This window comes from Carex rostrata, chromosome 15 (assembly GCF_964058835.1).
Source record: "Carex rostrata chromosome 15, lpCarRost1.2, whole genome shotgun sequence".
Classification (NCBI taxonomy): Eukaryota; Viridiplantae; Streptophyta; class Magnoliopsida; order Poales; family Cyperaceae; genus Carex; species Carex rostrata.
In genome coordinates, this window is record NC_135932.1 from 5,720,830 (window position 1) to 5,744,102 (window position 23,273).

Below are 23,273 nucleotides of genomic sequence, written 5' to 3' on the forward strand. Positions count from 1 at the left end.
AACATGGTCACGCATACATAGTTGCATTTTATGTGTTAGTGATAATATAACATATGTATATCTTAATTTTCACATTAGAGATGGTCACTAATCAAACTTTATGATGGACAATGCAGTTACAGTTTTTTTTTGTTCACTGATTTTATTTTGAAGTAGGGAATTTTTTTTTTTTTTTTTTTTTAAAGGTTGAAGTAGGGAATTATTCTATGAATTAATATTTCAACTCTAAAACTAAGAAAAAAATGAATTATGATAGCTTGTGATGCTGCCAATTCTTCAACGTCTTTAACTCCTATCAATATAAAGATATGATCGAAAATCCTTGATGAAGTCTTAAACGAGATATAAAAATATAATTCTCATGTTATTTTTGTCCACCATTACTTCTCCCTTTTATTATTATTCGTTTTTCTCCAACTTTCATTTTTCTCTTGCAAACTGGAAATAATTTGTAGGTTTCAATGATAAGATCCGTAAATTTAATTTTTTTTTTAGAATAATTATAGATTAAATAATAATAAATTCACTCTATCAAAAATATTTATCTGTACATGAAAATTCAATCTGTTATTGTGACCACTACTTGTTATTGATATCATGATAGAAATAACAATTTCAACGTGGAATGATATGAGAGCAAGAGAATCTATTGATAGGGGCGACCTCGATCCGTAATAGTAGAGTAGGAAGTTTCCAGGGTAATGGAATATCAATTATCAAACAAATATACAATTTTTTATTTGACAACATGATTCCTGAAGCTCTATTTAAAGTGGGGATTCAGCTCTGCTTCTATTTGGGGGAAAAAGTAATTGAAAAGAAAAAGAAAAAGAAACAAAATGGCAACACTGAAGCCTTCTCTTCTCCTCTGCATGCTTGCCTTCCTTTGCATTTCTCCTTTCGTTCCTGCTCAAGGCGCGGCTGAATCGGACTTCTTCTATTTAAACCTTCTGGTACATTTATAACTTCTACATTTGATCTAAGATACAAAGCTAAACTTGTAACAATAGACTAACACTATATATCATCTATCGCTTTTCCTTTTCTTTGTTTTCTTCCTTTTTTTTTACGAACACACTTGCGAGGTTAATTAATTAATCCAACAAACCTGACATTCTGTTCAAATCTCTACTATAACCATTGAAGTTGGCAACATTTTTTCGTAGTATCTTTTACAATCGATACATTAAGCATTAAGGACCGTTCTATAAATTAATGTGTGCAGTGGCCGGGGTCATACTGCGGTTCGGCTAGATGTAAAACATGCTGCATGCCAACAACAGACAAACCGGCACTGGACTTCTTCGTGGAGTCGATGGAGACGTACGACAGTTACTCTGGCAATGCTGTCACCAACTGCAACTCCACTTGCAGTTTCTATGTCAATCAGGTAATTTTTGTACCAATTTTTTCTTTGGTAAATGCTTGGACCCCAAAAAAAAAAATCAACTAGCTTCAGTACAGTATACCTTTGGATATGGTGTTTTTTTCAGAATGGGATCAGCTGCTCTTCAATTTCCTGCTATTTTGTGCTCTTCTGTCTATCTCTCCTCTTTTTCTCTCTCCTCCTCTTTGAAGTGAAAGATAGAGAGTAAAAAGGATAGCAGGTTCCTGCTTTTCCTTTGAGAAAAGCAGCGGATGCTGATCCGTTTTTTTCAGTGTCTAGTACACCTTCAGTTATTAGACCTTTTGGTTCAATGTGCTTTTATTATGTATGAGGAGATCACCTAACAAAATTTTATTTTAAGAACATTTAATAAGGTTTACTTTATTATCCAACATTACAAGCATGATATAAATTATCCACATATTATGTCTATAAAATATGATAAAAATTGATTTATGTTATCATATATCAAGTGATTTGAAATTTCAACAATATGGAATAAACGATCTTTGGTGCATCCTCAAACAATTCTTGAATGGTATGAAATTAGATGGTTAGACTACCTACATATATGTCCAACAAGGCAACAACTTATCTATAAATTTACTTACTAATTTTTAATTTATTTGAATTATTATGAAAATATATTGTCAATAATATTGTTTAAATAACTTTTGTCAAGTGATCCTTTCTCGTTATAATGTCAATTGTCATCGTAATTTTTTGTGCCTTTTTTCTGAGAAATATATTTAACATTTATTGAATCCTTTTGTGATCTTCTGACACTACAACAAAGCAGACACTTTTTGCGAAAAAAAAAATATTTTTATGACGGTCGTCCGTCGCAAAAAGAAAAAACTGAACAATGAAAGTAGTCCATCGCAAAAAGTAACTTTTTTATCCTCGCGAAAAGTGTTTCATTCTTGTTGTGTGAAATTATGAAATTGTTTCCCTGGACCCTTGCTCTCGCTTTGCTATTTGTCTTTTTCTCTGAAATATGTCCGTACTTGCTTATGAGAAAGGGGAAGGTCATGCCTTCAGATGTCATTAAAAGAGACACTAGCGGTGTCAGTTTTTTTATTTATTTATTTATAAACTTACAATAAATAACATCCTGGTAGGTCAGGAGATATTGTAATTATCAACATTTAAGATTTAGGATAGAAAAATTATTCTTTAGATATAAACGGTAGGTTAGAATAAGACAAATTAAAGAAATAAATTGGTCCCATTTTTATCACATTGTATTTAAAACTTGCAACACCAAATCGTTTTGACATATTTAATGCTGCATTTACATCTCTCAGTACCATATCTAACCAATGTGTCGCAATTTATTTTTTAACAGCTCAAAACTCCGATAGATTTTTTTTAACCTTAATTGAGAATTGCTTAACTTGATAACATTTTACACTAACACTGAGAATTTGAAAATGTGCAGCTCAGAAATTTCATAACAGATATGTTCTCATACTGGCCTGATGTAGACTGCCCCAGTAACAATGGAGTAAACAAGTGGAAATCTACATTCTGTAAATATGGCACCTGTTCTAGCCTTACTCAGGCCAACTACTTCCAGCAGGCCCTCAAACTTCGAAAGGATCTCGACATCCTGAGCTACCTTGGCACCAAAGGTTGCTAAGTTTTTCTTTAGTGCTCTGACTTAGGGACAAAACTAGACTTTCAAACTATATATGATGGTAAAACACACATTGCATATAAAATTTTCTTGCTTACTATGAGAGTCAATTTTATAGTTCTCAAAATATTTTATTTAAACTATATTGAAAATCATGTATTAACACATGAATTTTAAAAATTATGGAAAATATATATAAAGAGAAAAAAAGGAATAAAAAAACCAGAAATGAAGTTTGGAAATCAGCTTAAATTATAAATTATAAGGTCAGTAATAAACAATGAGTCCAATAATTTTTCAAATTAAAAATTGTTAACGGACACAAGTATATCTAATTAACCTTATATATATATGAAACACCACAAGTAATTAAACACAAAAAAGAAAAAAAAATTAAACCCCTTATATGAGCTTAGGCCCAAATCCTACATCTAACATTACTTATTTAATTTTTTTTTCTCTACTTTTTGTTGTGTTATTACAAAGGTATTGTACCATCAAGGACTACCAATTATGAACTGGAGGACATTGAGTCGGCATTACGTGCCAAGTTATCATTCTCGTTTGTGATCGAGTGCAACCGCAAGAGGTCGCAGTCCAAATGGCCGTCCAAACTGTTGAGGATAAAAATCTGCATATCGAGCGATGGTAAGACCATCATCAGTTGTCCGATCAGCAAGGAAACGAACTGCGGTTCCCAGGTCAAGTTCCCACCGTTCACTTATGGCATGCTTGGGCATGGTGATGCTATAGATAAGAGTAACCCTATTAAGATGCCTTTTGAGATAGATCAGGTTATCTAGCTAATTAATTAAGGAGTTTAATAATGGCATGAACCAAGAAGTTAATATAAGGAGTTTAATAATGGTTAGGTTGTGTTTTTGCTATGGTAGTATTTTTAAATGCTTCTGTTTTCTTTTCATGGCATGGAGCCACTGAGCTATGGAACTTGTCTTTTGTATCTTATTTAATTTGAATAAGAGCAGTACGCTATCTAGTTGAGTGGATGTTTTTTTGTGTGATGCTGGAGTTTTTATTTATTTGAGCTGCACTGAGGCAAAAAATGACTTGTTTCATTGACTTACTTTTGCAACAAGTCTGAAAAAGTCATTTACATGAGACTACTGCAAATGTATCGTCGATAATACCTTCGACACACTAGCTTTTTCATGAGCTTATTCTTGCAAAAAGCTCGCATGCAAATACTATTAAAGTTGGCCCCGCCTGGAGTATTTGTGTCACACCCCGCGGCCACGGGTCGTAACAGTCCCCCGCCGTAAGCATACAACGCCGTGTATGCTTACAAGGCTACTCACATTTCAAACCAAACAACAAGCAATTCAAACAAGTTTCTAATATATATATCAGAGTACACAGTCTGGTCAGCATATAATACAACAAAAGTATCTCATCCGGATACCAACCACGAGGCCTACCCTAAATCTATACAACAAAAGATATCTAGGGTCATATACTGGTAAGCTACTAAGGCCTACTACTCTCGTGCCTCTCCGGAATCAGTCGCACCAATACCTGTAAAATAACGGGGAAGGTGGGGGTGAGAATAAATTCTCAGTGCGAATTTGCCACATTTGAATTATTGGACTTGCAATCAAACTCTATATCCAATAATGAAACCCAAACAACAACAATGCAAACAGTTATATAAGAAAACATAAATAACAGAATCCCACTACTCGACAACAGTTAATCAACCTGAAACACAGTTTACGGAATTTCCAAGATGAATCTCAAACACAACATATATTTTGGCTTAACTCGATTCCTAACTCAGTTCAGTAGGGCTTGTAGCAATTACAGATGTTCTTTCGAGCTGAACCTTTATCAAACCCACATCTGTAGGGTTACTGACACCTACAGATGGCCAACCGCTGGACCCTTTATCTGACACCCATCTGCAACCGCTTGGCTTAACAGTTTATTAAGGTCTGGTTCAAATCATGTAAAGAAAATCCACTTTAGAATCGTTTCCAATATTCGTCATATTCAATCGACCGTTCAAATGCATTAACACGTAGGAAAATGCTACGGAGCCATAGACGTTACACAAGTCAACCACGATTTCCAATCACACATCTCATAACATAATCACCCTCCCTCGTCCCAACCGGTACTGGGAATATCGAGGGCCGTTCACCTAAGGCCATTTAGGATCCTGGGAATCCAAGTCAGCATACAGCCCGACTTGGCAAATTCATTGGATCCAAGTGCTTAACTTCGTAAATCCATTCACATACATATCAAATCAAATCAAATCAATCGTGGTGACTTTCAATCAAATCAGATCATAATAGATCGACACAACCTACAACCATACTAGCATGCAAAATCACTCAAGTCATATCAATTCGAGTTTAATTTGATTGGGATATGCAAATGCTTTACACAATTCAGATGCAATCAATGATATTCAACATGACAAACGAATACACAGTTTAATTCCTGAAAATAAAGTATCAAACAAGTCCAAGAATCCCGCACCTTATTATGACGAGCGTACCGCTTAGCTTAAGGATCGGACGTCTCGTATTGTCTAGCAAGTTCTTGCTCGACCGAGCCTACACCTATATTATACGTTTACTTGGTTTAATTCGGGTTCAGTGGTCCATACGTTTACTTAGGGTTTGTACAGTCCTAAATCAATTCTTATGTTTTGGTATCGATTCTTTTCGGTTCTTTCTTTCTTACCAAAATCTCACATAACGGTACACAATTCCATCTAGGCCCTCTAGCCTTATACTATTTCACTTTGGTAACCATCAATCACCGTTTCACTACTTTGGTTCTCGGATCAATTCGATTCACCGTTTGGTTAACCCTAATTTGGTCAAAACCTCAAATCAGCCGTTAAATATTCTAAAAATTCACGATCAGGAGGCAACCCTACCGATTACAAGTCTAATTGGTCGGGTTAAACAAATCAAATCACGATTATGCCAACTTTCAATTTTGGCACGAAACCCTAGAAATCAGATTTCATAAATCGGGAGAAATCGGGAAAAAGATTGACAAACAAACTAGTAAGAAGTGTAGAGGAACTAGTCCTTGAGCAATTCGAACAAAAATCTCGGGTTTAAAACGAGAATCCGAGAAATCGAGAAAATTCGAGGTTTCGAAAGTAACAAGGAGAGAAAGAAATACCAATTAGAAGGGTTCGGAGAGATCCTCGGCTGCTTTCTCGGTTCCAGACTCGATTTCTCGCAACAATCGGGAGTCTGAACGAAACGGAAACTCACGGGATCTTTTCCTTCTCTCTTAACCGAAATTCACTTGAAAATGGGGAAAATGGTGAAGTGAGAGAGAGAGAAGGTTTAATTTGGGTTTTAGGGTTAAAATTACCCTGAATGCGGATTAGCCAATCCGCACTGCGGGTTACCTAATCTGCACTCGAGACTTAGTCGGTTGTCAGCCGAATCCAGGAAAAGTTCGAGCCTACTGCGGATGAACCTGATCCGCACTACGGTTCACCCTCATCCGCACTCACTACTTAGCCGATTTCAGAAAAATTCAGTGCAATACAGAAATTCATGAGTGCGGCTAAACTCATCCGCACTGCGGATCCCTCACCCGCACTCACTACTTAGTCATTTTTTTTTTGCAAAATTCCAGAAAAAGCCTGAGCCACTGCGGATGGCTTCCACCCGCACTGCGGTCAACCTAATCTGCACTGGGGCTATAAAATTCCGAAATCTCGAAATTTCGACGCGGTTTCAATTCACAATTAACTTACTTATTTAGGGGAACCTTAATTAAGGTTTAAACTTCCATTTTATTAACATGATTTATCGATTCTTTCTTTTAAATCATTCGAATTTAATTGTAAAAATTTCATAACGTAACATTTCTCCCCCCCTTAAAATAGAGTTCAGTCCTCTGAACTAAATTGCGTACCTTGGTCGTTGAATAGTTCCGGGTACTTCTCACGAATGGTTTCCTCATGTTCCCACGTTGCTTCCTTAGTCGAATGGCGTCTCCATTTGACCAGGACAAGCTTAATCGTTTTGCTCCGAAGTTGCTGTTCTTTTCGGTCCAATATCTGCATTGGCTCTTCTTGATAGGACAAGTCACCTTGGACATGCAGGTCCGAGTGATCAATGCAATGAGATGGATCTCGTACGTATCGGCGCAATTGTGACACATGAAACACCGGATGAACCCGGTCCAATGCTGGTGGCAATGCAAGCTCATATGCCACCGGTCCCATTCGCCTCAAAATCTGAAACGGTCCAATATATCTAGGACTTAACTTGCCTGATACGCCAAATCGGTGTACACCCCTGACGGGTGAAACTCGAAGCCACACGTGATCCCCTTCTTGAAACTCCAACGGTCTTCTATGCACATCCGCATATTTCTTTTGTCGCTCTTGGGCCGACTTAAGCCGACTCAAAACGACTTTCGTCGTTTCAGCAATCTCTTCTAACATCTGAGGCCCGGTAGGTGAATACGTACCTGCGGGTCCCCACCACAGCGGTGTGCGACACTGCTGTCCTGTAAGTGCCTCTTGTGGTGACATTCCGATACTCGAATGGTAGCTATTGTTGTACGCAAACTCTACCAAGTACAAGTGGTTGATCCAAGATTCTCGGAAACTTAAAGCACAGGATCGAAGCATGTCCTCCAATGTTTGGATTGTTCGTTCGGATTGACCGTCGGTTTGCGGATGATGGGCTGTACTGAATCTCAGTTTCGTGCCCATGGCTTCTTGAAAGCTTCCCCAAAAGTGAGACGTAAATCGAGTGTCTCGGTCAGAGACAATGTGCCGTGAACATCCATGGTATTTAAATTGGTATTGCAAGAACAGGTCAGCCAACTCTCTTCCGGATGTCTCGATCCGGAGTGGAATGAAGTGTGCAATCTTCGTCAGCCGATCCACTATCACCCATATGGCATCATATCGTCCAACGGTTCTCGGAAATCCAGTCACGAAGTCCATAGTGATAGACTCGAATTTCCGCATGGGTATCTCCAAAGGTCTTAGCAGTCCCGCCCTCTTTCGTCTATCCGCTTTGACTTGCTGACAGATCTGACATTTCTCAACATAGCCTTGTACGTTCCTTTTCATCTTTGGCCACCAGAAATATCGCTTTAGATCTTGATACATCTTGACTTCACCAGGGTGAATGGTATACCCCGAGTCATGTGCTTCTGACAGAATCAGATTCTTCAGTTCTGAGTCATTCGGAACGCATATGCGGTTATGGAACCGCAGAATACCATCTTCGTGGAGTTGAAATGGCGAGTCTGCCTTTGACTCGAAATGTTGTCGGAATTTCTGGCACTTTGGGTCCTCTTGTTGTGCTGCTCGAATCTGCTCGTGTAACTCTGGTCGAACCTCGACCGCAGCCAAGATAATCGAGGCAACTGTAGCTGTACCTGCACTATTGCTCGCTCCAATCAATCGAGATGAGGTTTCCAATGCAAACTCACGGGATGCACCCACGTGCAGATTCATTCTTCTCATTTCTTCGAGGAGGTGTGTCTCGCTGGTGATAATCGATGCCAAATTGATCTGACTCTTCCTGCTTAGCGCATCTGCTACCACGTTTGCCTTTCCGGCATGATACTGGATATCCAGATCGTAGTCCTTCATCAGCTCCAACCATCTCCTCTGCCTCAAATTCAACTCCCTTTGAGTGAAGATATACTTCAAGCTTTGGTGATCCGTGAAGATACGGCACTTCACTCCATACAGGTAATGCCGCCAAATCTTTAAAGCGAAGATCACTGCAGCTAGCTCCAGATCATGGGTCGGATAATTCTGTTCGTGTGATCGTAACTGCCGAGAAGCATATGCTATAACATGGTCCTTCTGCATCAATACACATCCCAAACCAGATCCGGATGCGTCGGTGTAGACGGTATACTCCTCGTCGGTGATGGGCATGGCAAGAACCGGTGCAGTTACCAACCGACTCTTCAACTCCTCAAAACTTTGATCTTGAGTGGCACCCCACTCGAACTTCACACCTTTATGCAAAAGCTTCGTAAGGGGAGCAGCTAACTGTGAGAATCCAAGTACGAACCTTCTATAATATCCGGCTAGCCCCAGAAAACTGCGAATCTCCGTAACTGTTTCTGGCCTCTTCCAATCGGTCACCGCCCGAATCTTTTCTGAATCCACGGCCAACCCTTCACCTGATATCACGTGCCCAAGGAAGGCCACTTTCTCAAGCCAGAACTCACACTTCGAAAACTTTGCGAATAGTTGATGATCCCTCAATCTCTGTAACACTATCCGCAGATGTACCTCATGCTCCTCACGTGACCTTGAATATATCAGGATGTCATCGATGAACACCACCACAGTTGAATCCAATAGGTCGTGAAACACTCGCTGCATCATGTCCATAAATGCAGCCGGAGCGTTCGTTAGCCCGAACGGCATCACCATATATTCGTAATGCCCATAGCGCGTTCGGAAGACTGTCTTTTCCACATCAGTCGGACGTATTCTCAGCTGGTGGTACCCTGTTCTCAAGTCTATCTTGGAGTAGATCGAAGATCCTTGCAGCTGATCAAACAAGTCATCGATTCGGGGTAACGGGTATCTATTCTTGACGGTCACCTTGTTCAATTCACGGTAGTCGATACATAACCGCAAGGTACCATCCTTCTTCTTCACAAACAGCACCGGAGCACCCCATGGAGATGTGCTCGGTCTAATAAACCCGCTTTCCAGCATCTCTTCTAATTGGGTCTTGAGTTCCTTCAATTCTGCAGGAGCCATACGATACGGACTCTTTGAAATTGGTGCCGTACCTGGTACCACTTCTATGCCAAACTCCACTTCTCGTTCCGGTGGTAATCCGACTATTTCTTCCGGAAACACATCCACGAACTCCGACACCACTGGAATCGTATTCATCTCAGGAACTTCCGTATCAGTGTACACTATTGCTGCCAGATATGCAGTGCACCCTGAATCGATCAGGTGCCTAACTTCCACAGCCGAGATGCACGGTATCAACCCTCCAACCTTCCTACAGTTCAGCATGCACGACATACCACCTTTTGCGGTCACAAAACAAATCCTGCGGTGCGGACAGTCGATCGTTGCGGCATGTCTTGTTAACCAATCCATCCCCAATAGAACGTCGTAACCCGTGATCTCCATAACCAACAGGTCTATCTCGAGATCCCTTCCATCAACTCTGACTTTTCGGTTTCGGCATATGGTTATTTTTCGGTCAGTCGAACCGAAAGGGGTTTGGACACTCAAGACTTGGTTATTGGTTTCAGTTGACCAGTTATACTTTTCTACCCAAGCCTTCGATACAATGGAATGGCTACACCCAGTATCTATCAAACAATAGGCACTCTCATCCGAGATAGAAAGTATACCTGTCATCACATCAGCTCGAGAATCAGATGGTTGCGAGCCTTCACCTTCCTCCAGAGCCCTCGTTGCGTCATATGCAACATCTGCTATGCCGAGTGCGTGGGCAGCCACTCGACCTCCAATCCTGCCTCCGCTGGTCTGTGACGCACCTCGACCACGGAATGGTGGTCTACCAGATCCACGTCCCATGGGCCCTCTGCCACCGCCGTTCCTCTGGAACCCTAGTGCCGCATTCGGGCACTCTCTTGCCCAATGCTCCATGCTGCCGCAGGTGTAACACGCTTGGTTGCGGCGTCTGCAATCGATCTCAGAGTGTGCTTGGTTGCATGAACGGCACCACACAGAAACGAAGCCCGGCCGGAGTACCGGTGCTGCTATCTGCCTCGGAGGGGGTCTAGGTGCCATAAACTGTCTCGGGGGTGGTCTAGCTGTCGACGGTCCTCCCCTTGACCTAAACCGTCGGTTTTGGTCCTCCCTCTGCTTGACATTCCTCTCTGTCATCTCCGACCTCCTTCTCTTGCTGTGCAACTCCACTTGCTCAGCGTGATCCATCATGGCCTGCAACTCAGTAGCCATAGGGGTATCCACAATCATCGATATCCCTCCATCCAGTCCATCCAGGTACTGCCTATGGTATCTCACCATATCAGTCTGCACATCAATCGCGTACCTGGACAAGGCAAGGAACTCATTGTTATACTCCGCCACTGCTCGCCCACTCTGCTTTAAGTCTAGGAACTTCCTCCGCAGCGCCTCTCGCTGGATGTTACTCAAAAACCGTCGAGTGAACTGCAGTTCAAACCACTCCCACGGAATCTTGGCCTCCTCCCCGACATAACTACGTCGGGCTCCATCCCACCAGAACCTCGCACCCTCCTCTAACTGCTGCTCTGCCAGCTCCACCATATCTTGTTCTGGTGCTCTACATAGAACTAGCTTCGCACTCACGCTCGCGAGCCATTCTTCAGCAGCAGCATACTCACCAGTGCCATTAAACCGAGGTGGATTAAGGCGCATAAAGGAGTCGTATAACCTCCTAAAATCTTCCGGACCTCCTCGGGGAGCCTCCGGTGCCACCTCACGTCTTTCTGCTTGGCGACCTCTCTCGTAAGCCGCGATCAACCTATCGTCTAGATCTCGGTCCCGGTTCTGCGCACCTCCAGGTCCAAGATCAACTCTCTGGACCTCAGGCCCTGCAGATCCGGCCTCGCTCGCATGAATGATCGGTTCGTTCAGTGGGTTCCTGGTTCTAGGTCGTCCCCTACCTCGACGTCCTTCCATAATTCTTAAATAAGAAGAAAATAGTCATTAGATTTGCATATACTTATCTCATAGAACGAACAAGTCGTTAGCCGTGACGACCCGAAGTATAACATACCCCACTCACGTATCCTATCAGTCTGGTTAGGGTTTAAACCTTGAGCTCTGATACCACCGAAGAGAGCTGTCACACCCCGCGGCCACGGGTCGTAACAGTCCCCCGCCGTAAGCATACAACGCCGTGTATGCTTACAAGGCTACTCACATTTCAAACCAAACAACAAGCAATTCAAACAAGTTTCTAATATATATATCAGAGTACACAGTCTGGTCAGCATATAATACAACAAAAGTATCTCATCCGGATACCAACCACGAGGCCTACCCTAAATCTATACAACAAAAGATATCTAGGGTCATATACTGGTAAGCTACTAAGGCCTACTACTCTCGTGCCTCTCCGGAATCAGTCGCACCAATACCTGTAAAATAACGGGGAAGGTGGGGGTGAGAATAAATTCTCAGTGCGAATTTGCCACATTTGAATTATTGGACTTGCAATCAAACTCTATATCCAATAATGAAACCCAAACAACAACAATGCAAACAGTTATATAAGAAAACATAAATAACAGAATGCCACTACTCGACAACAGTTAATCAACCTGAAACACAGTTTACGGAATTTCCAAGATGAATCTCAAACACAACATATATTTTGGCTTAACTCGATTCCTAACTCAGTTCAGTAGGGCTTGTAGCAATTACAGATGTTCTTTCGAGCTGAACCTTTATCAAACCCACATCTGTAGGGTTACTGACACCTACAGATGGCCAACCGCTGGACCCTTTATCTGACACCCATCTGCAACCGCTTGGCTTAACAGTTTATTAAGGTCTGGTTCAAATCATGTAAAGAAAATCCACTTTAGAATCGTTTCCAATATTCGTCATATTCAATCGACCGTTCAAATGCATTAACACGTAGGAAAATGCTACCGAGCCATAGACGTTACACAAGTCAACCACGATTTCCAATCACACATCTCATAACATAATCACCCTCCCTCGTCCCAACCGGTACTGGGAATATCGAGGGCCGTTCACCTAAGGCCATTTAGGATCCTGGGAATCCAAGTCAGCATACAGCCCGACTTGGCAAATTCATTGGATCCAAGTGCTTAACTTCGTAAATCCATTCACATACATATCAAATCAAATCAAATCAATCGTGGTGACTTTCAATCAAATCAGATCATAATAGATCGACTCAACCTACAACCATACCAGCATGCAAAATCACTCAAGTCATATCAATTCGAGTTTAATTTGATTGGGATATGCAAATGCTTTACACAATTCAGATGCAATCAATGATATTCAACATGACAAACGAATACACAGTTTAATTCCTGAAAATAAAGTATCAAACAAGTCCAAGAATCCCGCACCTTATTATGACGAGCGTACCGCTTAGCTTAAGGATCAGACGTCTCGTATTGTCTAGCAAGTTCTTGCTCGACCGAGCCTACACCTATATTATACGTTTACTTGGTTTAATTCGGGTTCAGTGGTCCATACGTTTACTTAGGGTTTGTACAGTCCTAAATCAATTCTTATGTTTTGGTATCGATTCTTTTCGGTTCTTTCTTTCTTACCAAAATCTCACATAACGGTACACAATTCCATCTAGGCCCTCTAGCCTTATACTATTTCACTTTGGTAACCATCAATCACCGTTTCACTACTTTGGTTCTCGGATCAATTCGATTCACCGTTTGGTTAACCCTAATTTGGTCAAAACCTCAAATCAGCCGTTAAATATTCTAAAAATTCACGATCAGGAGGCAACCCTACCGATTACAAGTCTAATTGGTCGGGTTAAACAAATCAAATCACGATTATGCCAACTTTCAATTTTGGCACGAAACCCTAGAAATCAGATTTCATAAATCGGGAGAAATCGGGAAAAAGATTGACAAACAAACTAGTAAGAAGTGTAGAGGAACTAGTCCTTGAGCAATTCGAACAAAAATCTCGGGTTTAAAACGAGAATCCGAGAAATCGAGAAAATTCGAGGTTTCGAAAGTAACAAGGAGAGAAAGAAATACCAATTAGAAGGGTTCGGAGAGATCCTCGGCTGCTTTCTCGGTTCCAGACTCGATTTCTCGCAACAATCGGGAGTCTGAACGAAACGAAAACTCACGGGATCTTTTCCTTCTCTCTTAACCGAAATTCACTTGAAAATGGGGAAAATGGTGAAGTGAGAGAGAGAGAAGGTTTAATTTGGGTTTTAGGGTTAAAATTACCCTGAATGCGGATTAGCCAATCCGCACTGCGGGTTACCTAATCCGCACTCAAGACTTAGTCGGTTGTCAGCCGAATCCAGGAAAAGTCCGAGCCTACTGCGGATGAACCTGATCCGCACTGCGGTTCACCCTCATCCGCACTCACTACTTAGCCGATTTCAGGAAAATTCAGTGCAATACAGAAATTCATGAGTGCGGCTAAACTCATCCGCACTGCGGATCCCTCACCCGCACTCACTACTTAGTCATTTTTTTTTTTGCAAAATTCCAGAAAAAGCCTGAGCCACTGCGGATGGCTTCCACCCGCACTGCGGTCAACCTAATCCGCACTGGGGCTATAAAATTCCGAAATCTCGAAATTTCGACGCGGTTTCAATTCACAATTAACTTACTTATTTAGGGGAACCTTAATTAAGGTTTAAACTTCCATTTTATTAACATGATTTATCGATTCTTTCTTTTAAATCATTCGAATTTAATTGTAAAAATTTCATAACGTAACAATTTGCAAGGAGAACAAATATGGGTCCCATCTTACTATTTGTAAGAGTAGCGAATGTAGGCCCCATTAGTTTATTTTCATGTGTTAAATATTAGCAATGGAAGATGATTTTTGTTTTTCTATGGGTGATTATTTTCATAAATATCATTTATATTTTTTTGCATGGGTTGTTCATAATATTTGCGTGGATGTATCAAGGAAAATAATAACCATAAATGACAATGCTCTATTTTATTGCCCTCCCAATAAATTGGATAGCGTACAGTATGGTTAGCATCCGTTTAGAATAGAGACAATTTGGAGATAAATTAGCTGACAGACGGAAATAAATCTGCTGCGATCAAAAAATTCCTGCAATCCCTGCGATTCCAAATCCGTTCATTCATTTGTTTAGAGATTTGCATATAAAAAAAATTGCTCATTGAAATTTGTGCATTGTAGAATGTGAAAGGAGGAATTGGAGAGATTTTTGGATCGCAGCAGATTTATTTCCGCTGACAGACTAGCTTGATCAACACTGCCTGTGCTACTGCGCTCCGTAAATTCCGGTGTATGAAATTAATAAACTAACTCTTAGGAACTGATTTTAAATCTCAAAATTATGTGGCTGAACGTGGGACTAGCTAGGACCTTGATACTCGTAAAGATATAATGATATATTATTTTGCTACTATCTCAATAAATTTCATCTGTACTCTTTCTTGTGTCCTTTCTCTCTCTCTAGATCTATTTTATACTTTCAAATATTGGGCACGTGAGGTTTTTTTTAGGCAATTTCATGTATATCTTTGAAAAACTTTAAAATTAAGTATTTTCCACTAAGTTCATAATAATAAATTTATCTTTCTAAATTTGAAAAACTCACAAATTTATCTATTTTATTGTCTTTTCTATTAAAACACTTTTTAAATTTATAAAATACCAATTTACTCTTTATTAAAAAAATAAAAAAAATCTAGTCTCTTTAAACTAACGAGATAGAGAAATATAATTCACATGGTATTTTTCTCCACCATTACTTCTGCCTTTTATTATATTATTCGTTTTTCTCTTGCAAACTAAAACCTTAATTAATTGTAGGTTTCAATATAATATCCGTAAATTTTATTTTTGTAGAATATTAATAGATTTTATAATAATAAATTCCCTCTGTCAAAAATATTTAGCTCTACATGAAAATCTGTCTATTCAATTCTATTAAATCTTCATCTGCTTTTTTTGTTCCGATCATACCGCTACTATAACTATTAAGGGTGCGTTTGGATCACCCAAGAATAGAATTAACCTTGAATTAGCTCTACTATTCTCAAATCTTGGTGATTCAAATGCAAATTAGCAAATTGGGTTAGCTCAAAAGTGACTACTATTTTTTTTTTTTTTTTTTTTTTTTTTTATTTTTTTTATTTTTATTTTTGGGTTTGAAAGCCCGTAGGCAATTGCATTGATCCGATGATTTACAAAGTAGCTATTACATATGATTATTTTGTTTAAATTGAAAAGCATTAAAACCTATACATTGAGCTACTTGTACAATCATCTAATTTGCTATGTCTAGAAATAAAAGATACGTGAAGTCAGAGAATGCGGATTGGTATATTCGCGCCCGAATAACAAGTAGGTGGGCCTTCCGATTTTCTTCTCTGATAATGTAGACACAGCAGTAATTTCTTCGAGTTGCATAATCGAACCCTTCCTTGAGGCCGAAACGTCTTCTTCTTTTCGAATTCGACGCTGCCTAGAGGGATTCACAGCCGAGAGGCACTGAATCAAACCGGAACGGGACAGTCACCGCTCAGAGAGGAGAAAGAAGAGGGCACTGAATCAAACCGAACCAGGACAGTCACCAGTCAGCCGAGATGGCACTGAATCAAACCGGAACCGGGAACTGAATCAACCGGACCAGGACAGTCACCACTCACTCAGAGAGAAAGAAGAAGAAAGAAAGAAGGAGACAACTCTTTGTGTTCTCGTCATCGGCAACAATAAAAAACACATACCTTATTCTTATTCATATATAGATATAGTAGATACTACGGGTGGAATGAATTCACAAACCCTCAGTCAAACTCGAAGAGTCGAGACGAACAGAAAAGATACCAAGCGACGAAACCCTTAAACGAAGCCATCCGTTCAATTGAGACGAAGCAAGATAGACCGGGCTGACAAGGGGGGACAGGTGGAGAGGCGCGATGGAGCAGCCGGTCACAAAACGACTCTCAAACCAGCTCTATCTTCGTCTTCACCTTTGATCAATTTTTTTTCTGTGCGGAGTTCCCTAGGGTCTTCGGAGTTCCCTAGGCGAGAAGTGACTACTATTCTACTAACCCATAGAAATGGTGGGTTAGCAAGAATAGAGCTAGTGAGGTTAATGATATTAATAAAATATTTTATTCTCTCAATTAGAGTTAATTTACATATTAAATTATTATAAATATTAAATGTAATATAATATGAATTTAAATTATAAATTAGTAGTAAATAAATATAATATCAAATTAGATTAATATTAAATAAAATGTTAGATTAAATATCATATTGTAGTCATTTAATTATTAAATGTAATATAATATTAGTTTAAATACTAAATTAATATAATATTATTTAAATATTTAATGTAATATTAGATTAGATTAGTATTAAATAAAATATTAGTTTAAATATTAAATGTAATATAATATTAATTTAAATATTAGATTAGTATTAAATAAATATAATATCAAATTAGATTAATATTAAATAAAATGTTAGATTAAATGTAATATAGTATAAGTTTAAAATTTTAATGTAATATATTATTAGTGTATATGTTAAATGTTGAATGTAAAATAATATTAGTTTAAATATTATATTATTACTAAATAAATATAATATCATATTAAATTAGATCAATATTAAATATAATATAATATTACTTTAAACATTAAATTAGTATTAAATAAAATATAAAATAAAATATTATATGATATTAGTTTAAATATTAAATGTAATATAATATTACTTTAAATATTATATTAGTATTAAATAAAATATTACTTTAAATATTAAATTTAATATAATATTAGTGTAATTATTATTTTATTTATTTCTTCTGTCACTATTCAAAATATACAATCCAAATAATATTTTTATTAATCTGAATAGTTCAAAATTAACTCTATTTTTAAACTACTCAGATTAGCAGATTAGCACTGTTTTCAATCACTAACTTAAAAATAGTTATTTTTGCATTAATTTTTGCACGCTCCAAACGTATCCTAAGATTATCAATAAAAAAATAAGCAACAAGTTTAACGTGTAATGATACGAGTATACGACTGCAAGTCTGCAACTCATGAGCAACAGAGCAAGTCGAGAGAATCTTAATTAATTAGAGTGGTGGGGGACCTACACAAATTACTTTTTATATATTATTATCTTATTGACACTTGAGCCCTTGACAGCTTCCTCGATATATATATGAGATAATCAAATAACATATCACAGAAAAATATATAGCAAGTTCTCAGTAACAGTTCGATTCATCTCCAGTAATAGGAGAGTAGGAAGTTTAATTTCCAGGGTAATGGGAGTATAAAGAGCGTCTTTTTTTTTTCTTTCTTTTTTCTAAAGTGTTTTGGGTCACAGTTTCATGGACACCGTCCAAAAAATCTTAATTAATTACTTCAAGTCGAGAAGAAGGTTATTTATAATAATACTTTTAGAGTGTGGTATTATGCTTAATTGCTCAGTGCATATTGGTCTGCATTATAAATTGGTATATTTATTTTTGAGTTCAACATGATCTCTATATGAAAATATATTTGTAGATTAAACATTTTTTTAAAATTTTTATTATTTTTTATATAGATAGAAAATTACTTGATAAAAAAAATTCTAGTCTATTCAAAAGTAGTTATTTTCTATTTATATTAAAAATAGCAAAAAAATATAAAATTTGATATACAAGTATAATTTTATATGAAAATCACATTAAACAGTTCATATCAACTATATAAATATAAAATAAAAAAATATTGACATGTAATACAGACTAATCTATGCTCAGTACTATGGCCTCACTCATACTTTACATATAATTAATTTATTATAAAATTTCACGGCATAAAACGAGTATTTATCGAAGCATAATTAATGAAATTAGCAATATATAGTTTCATAATTTGAGTTCTACAATAATGATAAATGATATATAGCAGCGGATCGAGCCATTGGTAGAGTGAGGAAATATATGGTCAAAGACATATTGTCAAAAGTGTTGTAGATATTTTCAGATTTCATGTATTAGAATATTTATTCGGGAGTATCGTATGAATTATTTAATTTGAACCACAACTTGCGCGCTATCACCAATGAAAGTCAACATAAATTTTCCCATTACCCAACTTATTAAATGGAACAAATAACCATATATTGGTTCTTAAATAAATAATTTTTGTACACTTAAAAACAATTATGATGAATTGAAGGACTTGATTATTTCCTTTAACTGCCATTACATGTATACAAAATTTGAAATCTAAAGTTATATTTATAAATTTTTTTGAAGAACTTCAATGTTCTATACACTTAACTACTCCTATTTCCTAAATTATAGAAGGCAGACTAGTTGTCATTTTAAGCAAAATCATTCAGGAATTATCACCTCTGATAAACAAACCAAGAAGAAATTTTAAAAGTTAAATTGCTTAAGAGTTGTCTGAATATCAAACAAATATACAGTTTTTCATCCTCATTTGATTTCAGGAGCTGACTAATATCGATCCATAATTTAAATCGACAAAACCATAAATGCAACACGTCATACATCCAGAAAAAAAAAAAAAAAAAACTTAATCCACCCCAAACTGCTCCCATCATATCCTGACTGATATTGCTCTATTTAAAGTGGGGTACCGGGAGTTCTACTCTGCTTCTATTTGGAGAAACAAGCAATTCCAAAGAAAAAGAAAAACAGATAAAATGACAACAATGAAGCCTTCTGTTCTCGTCTGCATCCTTGCTTTACTTTGCATTTCTCCTTTCGTTCCTGCTCAAGGCGCGGCTGAATCGGACTTCTTTTATTTGAATCTTCTGGTACATTTATAACTTCTACATTTGATCTAAGATGCTAAGCTAATTAAACTTGTATCAAATAGACTGACAGTACTATAATCAATTGCTTTTTTTTTTTTTTCATTTCTTTTTACAAACACACTTGCCAGGTTAATTGATCCAATAAATTAACTTGACATTAATTTGTTTAAATCTCCACTATAACATCCTTTGAAGTTGGCAACAAATTTTCGTAGTATCTATCTTTGACAATACATTAAGCAATAAACGAGCTCTCTATAAATAACCGTGCAGTGGCCGGGGTCATACTGCAGATCTGTTTATTGGAAAACATGCTGCATGCCAACAACAGGCGAACCAGCACTGGACTTCTTTGTGGAATCGATGGAGACGTACGACAGCTACTCTGGCAATGCCGTCACCAACTGCAACTCCACTTGCAGTTTCTACGTCAATCAGGTAATATTTTTGTACCATTTTTTCTCTGGTAAATGCTTTAACCACAAAAGAAATATTACCTAGCTTCAGTGCAGTATACCTCTAGTTTTTGTAGGGTTTTGTAACCAGTACCCGCCTACCCGGTATACTGTGGTTTTAGTATATGAAATCGGTGGGTTTACCCACTTTATTAAAAAAATATATATATGATATATTAAAATATGATGAGATTTGATGTATGTTTTAGCATATATATGTCAATGATTTAAAATTTCAACGTACTTAAATTGCATAAAATTTTAACATACATGTAAATTTATTTTCTAACTTTTAATTTATTTAAATTTTTATGAAAATATATTGCCGACAATATTGTTAAAATAACCTTTGTCAAGCGTCCCTCACTGTATGTATATGTCCGGTAATATATAAAATTGCTTCCCCTCCTGTTACTTTGCTATTTGCTTATTTCTCTGAAATATGTCCGTACTTGCTCATATAAATGATAATGTAACGGACGCCAGAGAAAGTACTCTGTTTAATTATATCACTAGACTAAAGACTGGTTCTAATTTTTTTTAACCTTGAGAAGCTTAACTTGTAATATTTATACACTAACACTGGGAAATTTGAAAATGCATGTGCAGCTCAGGAATTTCATAACAGATATGTACTCATACTGGCCTGAAGTGAAATGCCCAAGCAACAATGGAGTAACCAAGTGGAAATCTACATTCTGTACATATGGCACCTGTTCTAGCCTTACTCAGGCCAACTACTTCCAGCAGGCCCTCAAATTGCGAAAGGATCTCGACCTCCTGAGCTACCTTGCCACCAAAGGTTACTAAGTTCTTTTTTTTTAACACTTTAATTCAGAGGCAATGAGGATAAAACACACAATGACAATGAGGATTAATCATATGAAACATTCATGTTGAGTATAAGAATCAATTTTATAGTATCCAAAATATTTTACTTTTAACTATATAGAAAATTATGTATAAGTACGTGAATTTTAAAAATTAATATGGGTCAATTGACCCAGGGAGGGTAGATCTGTCTTCTTTTCTATTCCAACCAAATGCAAAGTACTACAGAAAATATATATTGAAAAAAAGGAAAAGAAAACAGAAATTAAATTTGGAAATCAGCTGAAATTATAAGGTGATCAGTCCTAAACAATGTGGCCCAATAAATTTTTGTTTTTGTTAAACCTTCAAAATAAAACGTGTTAACGGTCTACACAAATATATCTAATTAACCTCATATATATAATATAACACCACAGGTAATCACAAAAAGTAAGCCCCTAATATGAGCTTAATTATGCCCAAATCCCACATCTAATATTTCTTAATTTTTTCTTTGTTTTTTTTTGTTGTGCTACAAAGGTATTGTACCATCAAATACTGCCAAGTATGAACTGGAGGATGTTGAGTCAGCGTTACGTGCCAAGCTATCATTCTCTTTTGTGATTGAGTGCAACCGCATGATGCCACGCTCCGATGGGTCCCAACTGTTGAGGATAAAAATCTGCATATCGAGCGATGGTAAGACCATCATCAGCTGTCCAATTAGCAAGGAAACCAACTGTGGTTCTCAGGTCAAGTTCCCACCGTTCACTTATGACTTGCTACAGGATGATGCTACAGATAAGACTAACCCTATTAAGATGCCTTTTGAGATAGATCAGGTTATCTAGCAAATTAATTTAGGAGTTTAATAATGGTAATTAGGCTGTGTTTTGCTTTGGTAGTACATTAGTGCTGTTTTTTTTCATGTCATGCATGGAGCCATGGAGCTATGGAACTTGTCTTTTGTACCTTATTTAGAATAAAAGCACTACGCTTGTTAGTTGAGTGGATGTTTTCTTGTGTGATCCTGGCATGGAATTGTTATTTTTTGACCTGGTATATTGAAATATATGTGAGCTATTAAAAATGTCAAGGAAAAATCATAAAATAAAAATGAACCAATGACACAAAATGCATAGTACAATTGGTCTTCATTTACAACTGTGAAGATTACAACTTGTAATGAAGAACATAATTCAATTGACATAAGCGATCAAGAGAATAGGATAGTTGTAAGAAATCAGTTCGAACACAAATGAAAATAAATAATAAGTACAAGCATAAGAATAGACAAGAGTGCGCAAATTGTAGACATGATCTAAATGTGCCACACATATCTAAGATTATGAATCTAGCAACTTTTCAGATGCAAAATCGAACTAATAAAATTCAAGCACTTGTTGAAATCAAAGGGGAAAGATCTTGGCATATTCGGTCATTGTTGGTCGGTACCAGTGTTCAAATTGAATACATTTCACAGCAATTTCTGCCATCTGAAGTCAAAAGAAGAGAAAAACAGAGAGCATCAGAAACTTAGAAGTTAGAAGGGTCTAACTGACAAAAAAAAATAGGGAAATTTCCGGTGTACCCATGTAAAGATTCAAAATAGCAAATATACCAGTAAATACACCATACTATGCAATACTCCATAAAAACTTCATTTTCTTTCTTTAATCCTCTTATAATTATTTAACATTTTTAATTATTTTTAAAATCATATTGACCAGTTTGCCCCTTTAATTGGGTCACTCTCTCCCTCGTAAAAGAAAGAAGAAAAAAAAAAGTAACAACAAAAGAAAAACAGAGAAACAACTAAAAACGGAAAAGAAAAGTGAACAGAAGATAAAATAAAAGAAAGAAAAACATAAACTCCCTCGCTAACAGATACGATTGAATCGATGGCTCTGTGTGCTTCCTCTCTTTCTCAGTTGTGTTGTGCGACAATGAGTATCACAGTCTCTCGGTGTTATACTCTCTCTTTCACTGGATTAAGTCTTGGTCCTATGAAGAAAATGTGGTAAGCAAACTCTAATATTGTTGTGCATTTAAAACTAAAAGAAACTTTGTTCAATGGTTAAAATAATAATTGGATTTGCTTGATGTCTCTTTTTCTCACTTGTTTCGTTAGCACTGTATCAGTGTTATATTGTTAGGATATTGTTTTGACCCTGGTACCGATCGGTACAAAAGGTCTTACCCATGTTTTGATTCCAGGGACTGATTTGTTAAAGACAAATAGGTCTTACCCAGATCTTACCCATGTTTTGATCGGTACAAATAGGTCTTACCCATGTTTTGTAAAAGGCAGGCCTGGGTTGATTGATGGCGTATGCATGGCAAGTTGGATGGTATATGTTCGTATTACTATATTAGAAATTGTAAAGCTAGGAAATCAAACATTATCAAATATTATGGTTTAAAAGATTTAGATCCAAACCATTTATTTTGATAAGATTAATAGAGTTCTGA

At 37.3% G+C, this 23,273-nt stretch overlaps 1 protein-coding gene across 4 annotated transcripts; it reads left to right on the forward strand.

The window, feature by feature from the left end:
* The first annotated feature begins 778 nt into the window (after positions 1 to 778).
* LOC144566475 (ribonuclease 1-like) lies at positions 779 to 21,814 on the forward strand. 4 transcript variants are annotated; one of them, XR_013515199.1, is made up of 5 exons: positions 779 to 953; positions 1,226 to 1,390; positions 2,829 to 3,021; positions 3,513 to 3,882; positions 21,669 to 21,814. XR_013515199.1 is itself a non-coding variant. In XM_078316502.1 (4 exons), exons 1-4 carry the CDS (start codon positions 840 to 842, stop codon positions 3,827 to 3,829), a joined length of 789 nt encoding a protein of 262 aa, XP_078172628.1. In that variant the 5' UTR covers positions 779 to 839; the 3' UTR covers positions 3,830 to 4,023. The 4 variants fall into 4 exon arrangements, 3 of the variants coding, with proteins under 3 accessions (XP_078172628.1, XP_078172630.1, XP_078172629.1); XM_078316502.1 differs by lacking the exon at positions 21,669 to 21,814 and having other exon boundaries at positions 3,513 to 4,023; XM_078316504.1 differs by lacking the exons at positions 1,226 to 1,390; positions 2,829 to 3,021; positions 3,513 to 3,882 and adding exons at positions 19,807 to 19,971; positions 20,598 to 20,790 and having other exon boundaries at positions 783 to 953; positions 21,342 to 21,814.
* Positions 21,815 to 23,273: the final 1,459 nt, after the last annotated feature.

Coding starts and splice junctions, on each gene's coding strand:
- LOC144566475 (XM_078316502.1), top strand. CDS start 840: ATGGCAACACTGAAGCCTTCTCTTCTCCTCTGCATGCTTGCCTTCCTT. Junction 954..1,225: donor TCTTCTATTTAAACCTTCTG/GTACATTTATAA, acceptor TAATGTGTGCAG/TGGCCGGGGTCATACTGCGG. Junction 1,391..2,828: donor GCAGTTTCTATGTCAATCAG/GTAATTTTTGTA, acceptor GAAAATGTGCAG/CTCAGAAATTTCATAACAGA.